This window comes from Rana temporaria, chromosome 10 (genome assembly GCF_905171775.1).
Source record: "Rana temporaria chromosome 10, aRanTem1.1, whole genome shotgun sequence".
NCBI lineage: Eukaryota > Metazoa > Chordata > Amphibia > Anura > Ranidae > Rana > Rana temporaria.
The window spans coordinates 56565872-56581669 of NC_053498.1; the positions used below are offsets into that span (position 1 = coordinate 56565872).

The 15798-nt window shown below is 39.5% G+C and overlaps 1 protein-coding gene across 1 annotated transcript; it reads left to right on the plus strand.

The window, feature by feature from the left end:
* Nucleotides 1–2082: 2082 nt before the first annotated feature.
* On the plus strand, nt 2083–15114 carry PTH2 (parathyroid hormone 2). The gene is made up of 3 exons (XM_040326899.1): nt 2083–2313; nt 4496–4621; nt 14597–15114. The coding sequence occupies exons 2-3, from the start codon at nt 4512–4514 to the stop codon at nt 15042–15044; spliced, it is 558 nt and encodes a 185-aa protein (XP_040182833.1). The 5' UTR covers nt 2083–2313; nt 4496–4511; the 3' UTR covers nt 15045–15114.
* The last annotated feature ends 684 nt before the right edge of the window (nt 15115–15798 follow it).

A 15798-nucleotide genomic window follows, 5' to 3' on the forward strand; every position in this document is an offset into this window, starting at 1 on the left:
GGCGATGTAGCGAACGCGAAAATCCGTTGTGGATCGCCGTAACTCCTAATTTGCATACCCGACGCTGGTTTACGACGCAAACTCCCCCCAGCGGCGGCCTCGGTACTGCATCCTAAGATCCGACAGTGTAAAACAATTACACCTGTCGGATCTTATGGATATCTATGCGTAACTGATTCTATGAATCAGTCGCATAGATAGAAACAGAGATACGACGGCGTATCAGGAGATACGCCGTCGTATCTCTTTTGTGAATCTGGCCTCTGGTCTCCAGGAGAATTGTTGTCAATGGAGATCACGAACATACAGTAACCGAAGTTAAGTAACTTTTAAGTGTATTTGTACTGTTATAGACCATAGGCTGTTCATTTGCTAGGCATTTTGCTTGTTATAGATATGTCTTGTATTGTATTCCTACAATTGTAATCGTTTTGTATGTACAGCATCTTTGTATAGTAAACGCACATTTACACACTGCAGAGGTCTCGGCTTCCTTGCTTATACCACAAAGTAACCTTGCTAGATAGACGCAAGCAAAACACCCTGCAGCTGAGTTTCTTTTAAACTGGACTCCATTCAGATATAAATTGCATGCAGCTCTGTAAACATTATTAAATCATTTATTTATGCAACAAGTAGAAGTTCCTGAATTTGGCTTAATATCAACTTCTCATTACTCAGACTGTAAGTGGGAGAGGCAAAAAGTACCTTATCATTTTGTGGCTGTAAAGTCAGTAGGCAAGGGGTGTAGAGAGGGCACCACTGTATCCCATTTACGGTCTATAATAGTAACAGGTAATGTGTTGTCATCCACTTGGGGGTATTGTGTGGCATGGTAAGGGAAAGCTGGGTATATACACAAACAAAATGGATCAAGGCATCCCCTCTGCGAGGATATTGTATGTACTAATCAGCAGCTGCAGATGATTGGCTCCAGCCACTCATCAATGGAAACTGTTTTCAACATGTCCATTCGACTTCTGTCTAGTAGGGGAGCCAACACACTTGTCAAATTTGATCACTGTATGGCCAACTTTAGTTTCAGGACTGAATGGGCAAAAATGTAAATCCTGTAGCTGATAAAAATAGCTCCATTGTATGTATTTTATCTGTGTATTATTTTTTTCAGCTTTAAGCAATACACATGGGTTTTGCAGTTCTAGACTAAGACATTGGCCATGGGCAGTCTATAGCTACCGAAAGAGCACAGAGAATGCATGGATATAAGGAAATAATAATTCTACAGAATATTTCCTTCAAATAATAATGCTGTGTTCATATCATATACTTCTGTCAGAAAAAGATACTCTGACTGCCTATGTTATATAGACAATATACAAAAACAAAAACAGTAGCCCCTCTCCTACAGAACATTGCTATATGTGTCTTCTGGGTTTGCAGCTATCACAAAACTACCCTAAGCTTCATAAATCCTATCAACACTGTTTATGAGTACCAAATTTCTCTTTCAGAATAAAGTCATGTTCAAGTAGATACGAAAAACTTTTTTGCCATGCAAATAAACTTTCTTATTCTTAAAATTTGCTTCGCTAATGATAGGAAAATTCAAGAACAAGGGCAGCCATTATTTCACGTCTTGTTGTCACATCATCTGTCAGAAAGGCTGGTGACTCATGTCTAGGCTCCAAGCAGCTAACAAGCTAACGATGGCTCTTGTTCCATAAACAATTAGACCATCGGCGCTACATTTTTAACAAGGTCACCCTTAACCCCAACACATCAGGTCATAGAGTTTCCTGGACATTTGATATTGTATTATTAAATACAAGACAACAGGAAAAGAAAAAGGAGGAGGTGGGTTAAGCAAGAGGTCCATTGTTTCTGCTGACTTTGAATTAAAACCAACAATATTGGATTCTTTGCTTGCAGACCTGACACCAGTCTCGATCCTGAGGTTTTGCAAAGAAGACTTACCTAATTTTTGCATGTCATTATTCAATTCATTAAAGTGTCCAGTTTAAACAATGTACCATATATGCTGTGCTAAAGAAATAAAGACAACCAATAAAGTAAATATATCCACTTCCTCTTGCCTCCTCCTTTATGTCTCGACACAAGGCCTTGGACTAATAGATGTTAAAGAGATATCGAAGAGACCCGTGAGTTTTATGGGCAGAGGTGACATAGTCAATTTTTCACATAAGGAACGAATAAGAAATTTGCGTCATTTCGGCATCATATTTACGTGTATATAAATGAAAAGAGGAGCTGGTGTAGTAAGAAAAAAAATCATTGCACTTCTTAGAGGCTCCTCAAGACAAAAAGTCAAGAAGATAAAGATAGTCTATTCAGGTAAACTCAATTTTTTCAATATGAAACTAATAATACTTAGGTAATACTATTGTATATTTGTACTACATCATTGCTTGTAGCTTGAGGAGAAGGTAGACTCTTTCAACATTTATTATTAAGACCTGAGCAAAAATATATATGTACCATTGACTCAATTTTCTTTTAAGCAAAGGGTACATTGATGCTAGTATTACAAAGCTAAACATTTGAAAGTTATATGATGAATATTTTATTTTCAGGTTTAAAAAGTAAACCAGACAAAAAATATTAGTGTCTGGTAGATTCTGGAGAATTTAGCCACTGACATTTATCCCTTTACTATTTTATCCCTTAGGGATTATATTGCCAGGATTTCTCTGACTCTCTAACCTGCTGTGGTTAATGGGGGGAGGGGTGGGGGATCTCACTTTCTCTGTTGGATTTTCCACTTGTTTTGCAATATAGAGAATGCAACAGGACATGTTGAAACAACTAACAGTGGGGGACAGCACCTATAACCTACAGGTGAACAAGAACAGAGCCAGGAACAATGATAGGGTTATCTCCCTGCTGAAGAATTAAAAGGCAGAGGTTTATTCAGCCTACTGGTCTAACATTCAATACTAAATATATTACTTTTAGGTGGTTTTACTCTCTATTAAATATAATAATCACAAGCTGTCTATTTTAATATAGTTGTAAAGATTTGAGCTGCTTATGGTGTTGTGCACATTCCATAATTCCTGACAAAATTGTCCTATTGCTTGAAATATACCTAAAAAACATAAATGTATATATTCTCTTTTGGTTGAACTGGATAAGCTTGTGTCTTTTTTCAACCATATTATCTATGTAACTATATTGTAAATGTAAATTTGTTTTGGAAGAGGGACAAAATTCCAAGTAGAAAGGGTAGAAAATCAACAGAAGGAGTAAAAATCCAAGGCATTGAAAAATAGCCAGTAAATATGGTGGTAACATCTTGCCACCTACTGTAAGTTTCCAAAACATAAACGTTGTTGGTGGGGGACTTAACTCATTACTATGTATTACAATTTAATATCAAATTTGGACTGACTCTATAATAATGGAAGAACTATCAGTTATGGCAAATATACTTACGTACAGTTTTGCAAATTTAGACATTTAAAACTGGTTCCCATGAAATACTGTTGGCTTCTAATGGTGTATAAAACATATTAAAGAGATAAAGGTTAAAATAACCTAAAATAAGGGCAAGTATGTTAACCAACAGCAACTAATCAGTAAGCATCTTTCATTGTTTGTGCTCTAAATTAATTAAATATGATGTGATTTGTTGCTATGAGTTACTGTACTTTGTAAACTATCATGCCTCTGCATTTCCTATTGTGTAGAATAGATTATACAATACATGTCTATAGTATGAGAAAATCTACACGTGTAAAGTGGTGGACATTTCAAGCTGCATGTTTTTGTCAGCTAGAAATGTAATTGTTTCTTCAAGTTCTTTACTTTTCCAAAAACAAATGGGATTAAGATTTTTGTTTTACATAATTAATGTTGTACAATTTTAAACCTGTACCAAGCAAAGAATAGTGGGCTATCATTGCTAATCTACTTCTGAAAAACCCTAGAACAAGCATGTCAAAGCAAAATCAGGGCTGTTGGTGTGCATACCTATACAGGGGCAGTGATATTAAAAGTATTGAAGCCAATGGACAATCAATGCCTCTGAGAATCACATTTCCGATTCCTTAGCTGCATTTGTAGGCCAGAAGTAACAGGCAAATCATCATGTTCGGTGAACGAGAGTTCTCAGGTAAGTTTTTGAGGGTAATGAATTCAGACAGCATTTGGAGAAGGTACACCAAAGGGCATTTTCTGAATTAAGGTCTACTTTAAAGTTAATTTGGTCTTAAAAATACAAGGACCACATATTACATACTGTGCCCCATCTATAAATGCAGCATTATATCTGTTTAAAACAAAGTATCTGTGCAGAACAGTTAGAAAATATACTTACCTTAACTTCCGATTCTACACTGCAGAGACGTCATAAGAAGACACTTAAGCACAGTGCATAATTGGGTAGAGTTCCTGTCCTGTCTTTAGACTTCCTAAATCAGTGATACTTATTCCTATATAATATACACAGAGATCAGTGTATAATATGTATTACGTTATAACATGATATAACATAACAATATTTGATGCTTTGTAGTGACATTGCACAGGGCATGGAACAAAGAGCTGCTGAGCGAAGTTTCTTTCTGATCACAGTCCTTCTGGGGTACTGCATTGCGTTGTCCTCTACAGCCATAATCACCAACATCCGGAATCCAAACAGGTAATAAACAAGAGTATTGTTTTTTCCCCCCCTACAATTCAGGTAGATAAGATTTACACTTTATATAAGGGAAGTTGAGTAAAGGTAGGATCCACAAAGAAGAAACTTGTATTGGGATCCTGTATAGACTCTGGCAATCTGTTATATAGGAATATAAAGCAGAAGAAAATGAGGGAAGGGGACAAACATGTTTTTTTTTTGGGTTGATAGGTAGAAATTATTAGTGCATTAGAAGTTTTATTACTCTACGTTTATCTACAAAACTTTTGATAGTAATGCTTCATGCCAACCTTATAGATATTTCATTCATTGCTAACAATATGTACTAAAATGAATCATATTTTAGAAATTAAAAAGATTATTTATTAAGACAAAAAAGAAACTTTATTAGGAAACTGTAATTCAGTGATATTACATGCCAGGAAAAAATATTGGTACCTTTTATTGACTCTTTCCTTTTACTCCTATTCAAATTCTAGGGGACAGTCAATTTAAAAAAATAAATAAATCATTGTCGTTTGAGGACACCTAAAGCTCTTTAAATGCTGTATCATCTATCATTATATTTGGAGTCAAGATGATTTTTTTTTTTTTTGTTTATTCGTGTAGGGTATTTATTTCTCTTTTAACAAGGATACTCATATATCATTCAAATGTTACTCATAATACATCTAATGTAATGCAATGTTTAATGTAATGTTTAAATGTAATGGTCTTTGGTCGATTTGTTATCTTTTTGGCGCTTAAGGCTCCGTTCACACTTGTGAGAGTCCAAAGTTGTGCGATTTCCATTGCGGCTTTGATGCAACTTTGATAGAACTTTGGATGGGTGCAACTTGGATACGACTTTGGCTTTGACTGTTACACAACTGTTGCATTGATAACATTAAGATGCGACTCCCATGCAACTTTTGAGAGTTTACATTGCAGTCTATGGCACTCAAGTCACATAAAAGTCACATCAAAGTAGTGCAGGAACCTTTTTAAAGTCAATGTGACTTTAAGTCGCATAGTTTTCAATGGCTTTCATTGAAATACATGGGCTGCGACTTGTCATGCGACTTTATTTGTCCAAAGTCACATCACAAGTGTAAATGGAGCTTAATTATTTAATGATCTTATTTGTTTTACAAATAAACATAATTGTAAGGATGTAAGGATTTCTAGAGACACTAGATGTATCAGGCTAAAGAAAAAGCATGGCAGAAGCAACCTGCCCTTTGGCTGGCTTTCTTTGATTGTGACCTTAAACTAAACAGTCATCAAGAGATGAATAACTGTAAATGAAACATTAAGTTCAGTCAGTGCTTACATTTACAAGTATAGCTAAAACAGTTTTTGTTTTGCATAGAATAGGGAGGGGTTAAAACACCTGTTTGTGTCCCAGCAAGGAGATTTATCTTCACTTCCTGTCCCTGAGATGCAATAAGTTAGAGGAAATCTCTATAAAGAGTGGGGAATTTCCCTCTCAGACGGTTGTCATCGGAACTGGTGTCATCATTGGAAGATTTAGTCACCTCTTGCTCTGGTGATAACTGTTACATTTTGGAACTCCCTTCAACTTTTAGGTGACAGTGACTAGTAGAGGGCTGAGTCTACCTAGCTGAGACACAGACAGCAATAAAAACATAGATAAAGAATAGTTAAAATTACAATATTCTGCGTAACACTATTATATATATGACCTGGGTGACTGGAGACAAAGAAAAGGCAAATTTATTAAATACCTGCTTCAGCTCTGTGTATTCAAAGGATTATGGGGGAGGGGGGGGCTCATGATCCACAATGGCTCAAAAGTGATATGATCCAAAAATACTTAGACAGAATAAAGGTGGATAAAGCACCTGGACCAGATGGCATACACCCACGGATCCAAAAAGAATTGAGTTCTGTCATTTCAAAGCCATTGTATCAAATTTTTAGGGACTCTTTAATGATTGGAATGGTACCACTGGATTGGCGTAAGGCCAATGTAGTGCCTATATTTAACCACTTGCTTACTGTGCACATATACCCCCTTCCTGCCCAGGCGAATTTTCAGCTTCCGGCACTGCGTTGCTTTAACTGACATTTGCGCGGTCGTGCGACGTGGCTCCCAAACAAATTTGACCTTCTTTTTTTTTCCTACAAATAGAGCTTTCTTTTGGTGGTATTTAATCGCCTCTACGGTTTTTATTTTTTGTGCTATAAACAAAAAAAGAGCGTCAATTTTGAAAAAAAACCTCAATATTTTTTACTTTTTGCTATAATAAATATCCAATAAAAAAAAAAAAAAAATTCTCAGTTTAGGCCGATTCTTCTACATATTTTTGGTAAAAAAAAAAAAAGAAAAATCGCAATAAGCATATAGTGACTGGTTTGCGCAAAAGTTATTTTTTTTTTACTAGGAATGGCGGCGATCTGCGATTTTTATTGGGACTGCGACATTATAGCGGACACATCGGACACTTTTGACACATTTTTGGGACCATTCACATTTACACAGAGAACAGTGCTATAAATATGCATTGATTACTGTATAAATGTGACTGGCAGAGAAGGGGTTAACCACTAGGGGGCGGGGAAGGGGTTAAATGTGTAGCCTAGTGAGTGTTCTAACTGTAGGGGGAGGGGGTGACTGGGGGAGGTGACCGATCTGTGTCCCTATGTACAAGGGACACACCATTGGTCTCCTCTCCCTGACAGGACGTGGATCTGTGTTTACACACAGAGATCCACGGGTTCTGCTCAGTTACTGGGCAATCGCGGGTGCCCGGCGGCCTTCGCGGCCGCCAGGGCACACGCATTGTGTTCCCAGTAACGAGGCGGGTGCACGCGCACCCCCCTAGCGGCTTTAAAAGACGAGGACGTCATATGACGTCCTGTCAGAACAGTTGAGCTACCTTGCCGCCGTTAATTGACGGCGGCTGGTAGCTGAGTGATTAAAAAGGGACCAAGTCTTTACCAAGTAACTATAGACATGTTAGTTTAACTTCTATAGTTGGGAATAGGGATTAACTTTATGTTCTGCCCCAGGGGACATGTATCAATGCAAAATGCTTGTAAAATCCTATAATCCACTCTATTACAGTATTATATAATGTACAATGTGTGTGTTTCTGTAATATAATTGTGCCAAATACCTTTGTTATAGAGCCGCTCTCTGCTTCTGTTACCCGCCGGAGCTTTCTTCCCCCGCAATTATATTACAGAAACACACACATTGTACATTATATACTACTATAATAGAGTGGATTATAGAATTTTACAAGCATTTTTAACTAGGGCTTATTTTCAGGGTAGGGCTTATATTGCAGCCCTCCTTGAAAATAACGCTAGGTCTTATTTTCAGGGTAGGTCTTATTTTTGGGGAAACAGGGTACATCAGTACATCAGGACTGATTGATTTTCAGATATACGGTATATACCAGTGTTTCTCAACTCCAGTCCTCGGGGCGCACCAACAGGTCATGTTTTCAGGATTTCCCTCAGATCAAACTGCTGTGGTAATTACTAAGGTAGTGAAACTGATAAAATCACCTGTGCACAATAATGGAAAGCCTGAAAACAAGACCTGTTGGTGCGCCCCGAGGACTGGAGTTGAGAAACACTGGTATATACTATAGTTTGTGGACTCAATAACACTGATTTGGGTTATTTTAAGCAAAGAAATGTAGCAGTATACATTTTGTCCTAAAATGTTATAACAGAAACTAAGGAAATGCTTTTTTTTCAACATGTTCTGTCTTTTTTTGTTTAATTAGCAAAAAATAAAAAAAACACTGGTGATTTAATATCACCAAAGGAAAGCTCTATTTGTGTGAAAAAAAAAAAGAATAAAACTTTTTATATGGGTACAGTATTGCATGACCACGCAATTGTTATTCAAAGTGCAACAGTGCTGAAAATTGGCCTGGGCAGAAAGGGGATGAAAGTGCCCGGTATTGAAGTGGTTAAATGGATGTTACTTGCATGCAATCCAGTGACCAGTAGCCTACATGTTTATTGTGCTTGACCAGTGGACCTGCCATGTAGTTTATTCTTCCTTGTGAACAATACTATCTCTCATTAACCACTAGCCGACCAGCCGCCGCAGTTATACGGCAGCAGGTCGGCTCGGGTGCGCAAAATCACTTAGCTATATGTCATTTTGCATTCCAGCCATTAGGGGCATGTGCGCAAGTGCCCCCTGCTCGCCCCTGTTGCAGACGCGCGTGCCCGGCGGTGTTATAGTGCGAGAACCGGGAGCTGTGTGTAAACACACAGCTCCCGGTCCTGTCAGGCCTTGTATACATGACCGAACGTGTCCGCAGAAACTGGTCCATCGGACCAGTTTCCGCCGAAATGTCCGACCGTGTGTAGGGCCAACCGAACAGGTTTCCGGCCTAGCGGACAGGTTTCCAGCGGACAAAAGTTTCTTAGCATGCTAAGAAACTTGCTTGCTGGAAGCCTGTCCGTCGGACATGTCCGATGGTCAGTACGACTCATCGGACATGTCCGCTGGCCCGAAATCCCGTGCATGCGTCGAAGTGATTCGACGCATGCGTGGAAGCATTGAACTTCCGGGTTCGTGCGCGTCCCCGCGTCACGTCACCACGTATTCTGTCCGCGGGGAATTTGGTCTGATGGTGTGTACACACATCAGACCAAAATCACCCAGCAGACATGTCCGCGGACCGTTTTCATCGGACATGTCTGGTCGTGTGTACAAGGCCTTAGGGGGAGAAATGACTGTTCGTCTGTTCATACAATGTATGAACAGCGAACTGTCATTTCCCCTAGTCAGTCCCACCCCCCCTTCAGTTAGAACACACATGGGGAACATAATTAACCCCTTCCTCGCCCCTAGTGTTCCCTGCCAGTGGCATTTTTACAGTAATCAATGCATTTTTATAGCACTGATCGCTATAAAAATGTCAATGGTCCCAAAAATGTGTCAAAAGTGTCCGAAGTGTCCGCCATAAGGTCGCAGTACCGATAAAAATCGATGATCGCCGCCATTACTAGTAAAAAAAAAAATATTAATAAAAATGCCATAAAACTATCCCTTATTCTGTAGACGCTATAATTTTTGCACAAACCAATCAATAAACGCTTATTGCGTTTTTTTTTTACAAAAAAATATGTAGAATAATATCGTATCGGCCTAAACTGAGGAAAAAAATCTTTTTTTTTATATATTTTTGGGGGATATTTATTATAGCAAAAAGTAAAAAATATATATTTTTTTTCAAAATTGTCACTCTATTTTTGTTTATAGTGCAAAAAAATAAAAACCGCAGAGGTGATCAAATACCACCAAAAGAAAGCTGTATTTGTGGAAAAAAAAGGAGGCCAATTTTGTTTGGGAGCCACGTCGCACGACCACGCAATTGTCAGTTAAAGCGACGCAGTGCCGATTCGCAAAAAGTGGCCCGATCATTGACCAGCAAAATGGTCTGGGGCTGAAGTGGTTAACAATTGTGAACCACACGTGATGTACAGACACTTACTAATATTTAATAAAGTCTCTTTGGATAAAAAGGCTAATTTCATCTATGATTTATGCATTTTTTTATGATTTTCCTGTTCTCTAAATTTAGATTACTGAAGGGACCGCTGCATAGGATTCATTCAGAGCCCAAGATTACCTCTCAGTGTACTAATAATACAGTTTAATACAGTTTATGTATGCTGAAGTTGGATCCTGTAGTTCATTGCTTGTACAAGCCTAAAGAAGAACTTTGTGCCAAAGGCACATTTGGAAAGTATAAGTTATGGCAATCTACAAATAGATACTACTAGATAATTGCAGGCTTTTTATTTTTTGCTCCTAAAAAGTTCAGGTGCTGTATGGAGAATCAACATATGGCAGTCTATGTAATGAATGTTAACCCTATGCAGCTAAAGGGGAACCAAAACACCAGGGAGGGTGTTGTGCAAAAGAACAAACAACAAAAGATTCCTCGTAATCCAGCGCTGGGGGAGTGATGGTTACAAACCACTCGAGGCATACCTCAGAAAAGTCATAAACAGTTTGTGTAAAAAGATTTATTGTAAAATCAAAGTCAAAAGGATTCCAAGAATGGAAAGGGTTAAAACATGGCTGAAACAAGAAAAGAAAGAAAAAGGCACACCAGCCTAGTGTGTTACCATTGACAATTTAATGGAATAAAATCTGATAAAAAACTACTCACATGGAAAGCAACATAACAGGCTTATCGACAACGCTGTAGTGGATACCCCTCGAACCACACTCCAAATGGGGAGGATAAAGGTGTGTCACTGCCGGCTGACGCGTTTCGAGGTTACAAAGACCCCTTATCAGAGCCCAGCAGTCAATAAAAATATTTATTGTAAAATCAAAGTCAAAGGATACCAATAATGGAAAGGGTTAAAACATGGCGGACAGACAATCGATGTTAAACATCATGCTAGGTGTTGAATCTCAATCTCACCCAAACCTTGGCAGGCTGACTCAGGAATATCAAGGCCGGTCCAGGGGGCGACCAAAAGCTGTGTACAGTAGGTGCCAGATGGGCATCCACACAATGGAAGGGATGACAGACCACTGGTAGAACCCGTAAGGGTCAGTGATGTGGCGAGGCCCCCGATGGACCAGACATAGGACTCCAAACCGCCAAATGGTGCAGCTGGTTTGGTCGAGTGGCGCACTAGATGTGACATCATCAACACAGCGCAATGTTGACTCCCCGCAACAAGGCTTGGTATGGAACAAAGGTGCAGTTGTAAAGCAGATGGAAAGCTGTCAGCAGGCTGAGGCATTATCAGGACTACAGCCTGCTGACAGCTTTCCATCTGCTCTACAGCTGCACCTTTGTTGCATCCCAAGCCTTGTTGCGATGAGTCGGTTCAACATCACGCTGTGTTGGTGACCTCACAACCAGCGCTCCACCTGACCACAACGGCTGCACCATTTGGCGGTTTGGAGTCCTATGTCTGGTCCATTGGATGCCCATGCGACATTGGCACCTACACACCTTTTGGTCGCATCCAGCACCAGCCTCGATATGCCTGAGTCAGCCTGCCAAGGTTTGGGTGAGATTGAGATTCAACACCTAGCATGATGTTTAATATTGATTGTCTGTCAGCCATGTTTTAACCCTTTCCATTCTTGGTATCCTTTGACCTTGATTTTACAATAAATATTTTTACACAAACCGTGTAAAGCATAGAAATTTTTATGACTTTTCTGAGGTATGCCTCAAGTGGTTTGTAGCCATCACCTTCCAGTGCTGGATTACGAGGAACCTTTTGTTTGTTTTTTATTTTTTGCATGCCTCATTTTACTCCTCCTCCTTTTTCTTTTCACAATTGCCATTTTCTCTAAGGGCAGATTCCTTCAGTTCCCAGAGCTTTACCCAAAGCTCTGGGTCTGCCTCCTGAAACACGTGACAGGAACTTTCCAAAATGAAGCTGTGAAGCCAGTGTTACATCACCAGTGCCTCAATAAACCAGGAATTGAAAAAACAGTAATTGTATGTAAAACAAAAATTATATGCCTAACCAATGAATGTAAGATGATTTCATACCGGCATGCAGAACTGCATGTGGGTGTGATTTTTAGTGAAATGAGAAAAGAAGACTGTTTAAAGCCATATTAAAGCCAAAACCCTCTGTTTTCTGGTAATCTAGCCAGGAACACATTTCCTGTATCAGAGTGTCCCCCACCCTGAATGAAAGCGCACAGGGGCACCTTTAAACAGCATTACTGTCAGTTTTGTGGGGAGGGAAATGTTATATGTGCTAGCAAATTTTGATACATTAACAAACTGAAACCAAACTCCAGCTAATACTTTGTAAGCAGTTGCAGCAAAAGCTTTGTTGCTTTATGGATAAAGGTTTTTCATAAATAAATAAAAGATAATCGTGGTAAGCACCCCTGTCAGTAGTAAAAGTCTCATCCTTCTAACTGCTACATTTGCTGGACAGATTGTTCTGTTGGATCACAAGGTAAAACAAAAGAAAGAAAGCGCTAAAAAGAAAAGTAATGCAGCCATCACACCTGAGAACTGTTAGAGCCGGTTCACACTGGGGCGACTCGTCAGGCGACTCAGCCGCCTGACAAGTCGCGTCCCATTCTATTCAATAGAACCGTTCTAATAGGAGCGACGCAAGTCGCTCCGACTTAGGCCGCGTACACACGGTCGTTCCAAACCAATGAGAATGGACCGAAGTTCAGTTTCACACACCGACCGTGTGTATGGCCCATCGGTCTGTTGTCCTTCGGTCCAAACATTTAAAACATGCTTTAAAATCGAACCGATGGACCGCTGACCGATTGGTCCAAACCGATGGTTAGTACAGAAAAGCATTGGTTCAAAACCCGCGCATGCTCAGAATCAAGTCGACGCATGCTTGGAGGCATTGAACTTCGGTTTTTTCAGCACGTTGTGTGTTTTACGTCACCGCGTTCTGACCCGATCGGTTTTTTGAACGATGGTGTGTACGTACATCAGACCGTCAGGCCACTTCAGTGGTGAACCGATGGAAACGGCCCGTCGGACCATTCTCAACGGTTTGGATCGATCGTGTATACGCGGCCTTAGAAAAAGGTTCTTGTACGACTTCGGGGCGACTTGGGGTGACTTGCATTGACTTCTATACAGAAGTCATTTTGCAAGTCGCCTCTGAAGTCGTCTTCAGGATGCCTTGCTGAGTCACCCCCGAAGTCGTGCCGCCCCAGTGTGAACCGGCTCTTAAACTGGAATATAATAAATGTTTGCTTGTTGTTTGGATTTAATACCCAAACAACTCTTGTTGTATCTTGTATATACTTACCTACAGTATTATCAAACAGATACTAATTGCTTTTATTTCAACACAATCCTTAGATTTTTAACTACTAAAGCCCTGTACACACGGTCGGACCATTGTCCGACCAAAATCACATCGGAATTCCATAGGAGTAAAAGCGAACATGTTCTCTATCTAAACTCAGACGAAATTCCTCTGAATTTCCGATGGAAATAATCCGATGGGGCATACACATGGTCGGAAATTTTGATGGAAACTGTCCATCTGATTTTTTCCATCGGAAATTCCGATCGTGTGTATGGGGCAAAACTGTTTCACTTTGCAGCAGAGTTTCACCTCATTCACTAGGCTAAAGGGAAAATCCTCATACAAAGTGAAAGTCCCTTTGCAAAATAAACAGCCTGTTTACCTTTAGTATGTCAACCCCAGTATTTCCAGAATAGAGAGACAATTGGTTGATGCTAATATAAATATAAGTAAAAAAAACTTGATAGGGGTTCCCTACTCTTTCCAAAACAAAAAAGGTTTGCCTATACAAATTAAGCTGTAAGCAGGTGAGGATATATTCAGAGATACAAATGTAAAGCCTAAATGTCCACCCACAAAAGAGAATAGAAAATATTAATATTCAATTTTTCATATGTATACTAGAAAAACAAAGCAGAAGAGCAGCACACCAACCTTATGCAATAAAAGCTACACATTTCTCACATTAAAATAAACATAGATGTATTGACAAGCATGTGTAGAAGCAGCATTTATCATTGTTGCTGTAACATTCCCATCAGTGTGATTAGCCAGCTCACCGTGGTTAGCAGTGGGGCTTACTCTGTAGTGGTCCAGGAGTGTCTAAATGTATTTTACCATTGCCGAAAATAAAGAAAAGTAAATGTGCAAAACAAATATACATCCGCTTTAACATGAAAAACGCATGTTGATTAGATAGATGCAAAAGGTATATTGATCATGGCGACATATCATCTAATATACCAGGGATATGCAATTAGCGGACCTCCAGATGTTGCAAAACTACAATTCCCATTATGCCTCTGCCTCTGGGTGTCATGCTTGTGGCTCTCAGAGTCTTGTTATGCCTCATGGGACTTGTAGTTCTGCAACAGCTGGAGGTCCGCTAATTGCATATCCCTGTAATATACCATACATACACAATATCACATCTTTTTTGTTATATCATTTTTTGTACCTAAAACTATTCCTTGTATTATTTTGTTCTTCTAGACTTTGGAGAGGAGATCTTTCTGACCAATCAATAAATAATAAACAGAAAAACCCATTTATGTCTGGGCCAGACTCCTGGAAACAGCAGCTCCCTTCTATATCATTACACAACTGGAGTCTTAAAATGTTAACATCGAATATTCTCCCTAATGAACCCACTGAAGAGAGAGCCAGAAAGTTACTCCTGCAGCCCATGGCCAGGCAGATTCTGTTTGGCTCTAATGAGATAGCCAAAAAGGTATTGCCAGATGACGATGAGTTCCAAAGTGCAATATCTGACCAGAGATGGCTTCCTCCATGGCCTGCAAATGAAGAGCTGGATAAAAGGAGCATTGTGGTGGCTGATGATGCTGCCTTCAGAGAGAAGAGCAAAATGCTCACTGCAATGGAGAGACAGAAGTGGCTCAACTCCTACATGCAGAAACTTCTGGTAGTGAACTCCACCTAACCGTAACCAGCTGTACTTTATGTGCAGTAAAAATATATTCACTTACAATAAAAATGATCTTAACTTTTCATTGTGAGCTGTGTCCACATGTGTACACCTTCTGTATTTTTCACCATTTGTGGCAAATGTTATAATATAAGAAAGGTCATTGAAATAATGAAATATGATCATTGTAGATACATGACTATGGTAAGACAGATGCAAACTGCCTATTACTTATACTCCATACGCTCTAATATCCCATAATAAATAATCAGACCACATCCATTTTGGAGTAAATTGGCCGTACCGGCAATTTTATTAACAGTTAACCAAAAACATTTATTTACAAACAATACTCTCCCAGATAAATCGTAACCATGTTGTGGATCATTGAAGACACTGCCCAAATTCTTTGTATCAGCGTGACCACACAAGGTCCCCAGTCGTAGCACGCCGTCTCGAGGACAAAACCACTCTGCACCTTCCAATGCTGATATCCATCTAAAAATGGCAGTTAAACCTCAGTTAACTGGCATCTAACCAAGGATCCCATACCATGATGGTTCCCTACTATGCCATATTGGTCTTAATTTAGTATGCCTCCAAAGATCCCAACCGCTACCCCCTTTTCCCAATAACCGACATATATACATTCTGAAACAATATTAGGGAGGGAGGGTGGAAGCTTCTTGTTCGTCCGGTGACCTCCGACTTACCACCGGACCCTGATCCCTCCTACCTACCCAGCACAAACTTTCTTTGGCCACCCCCA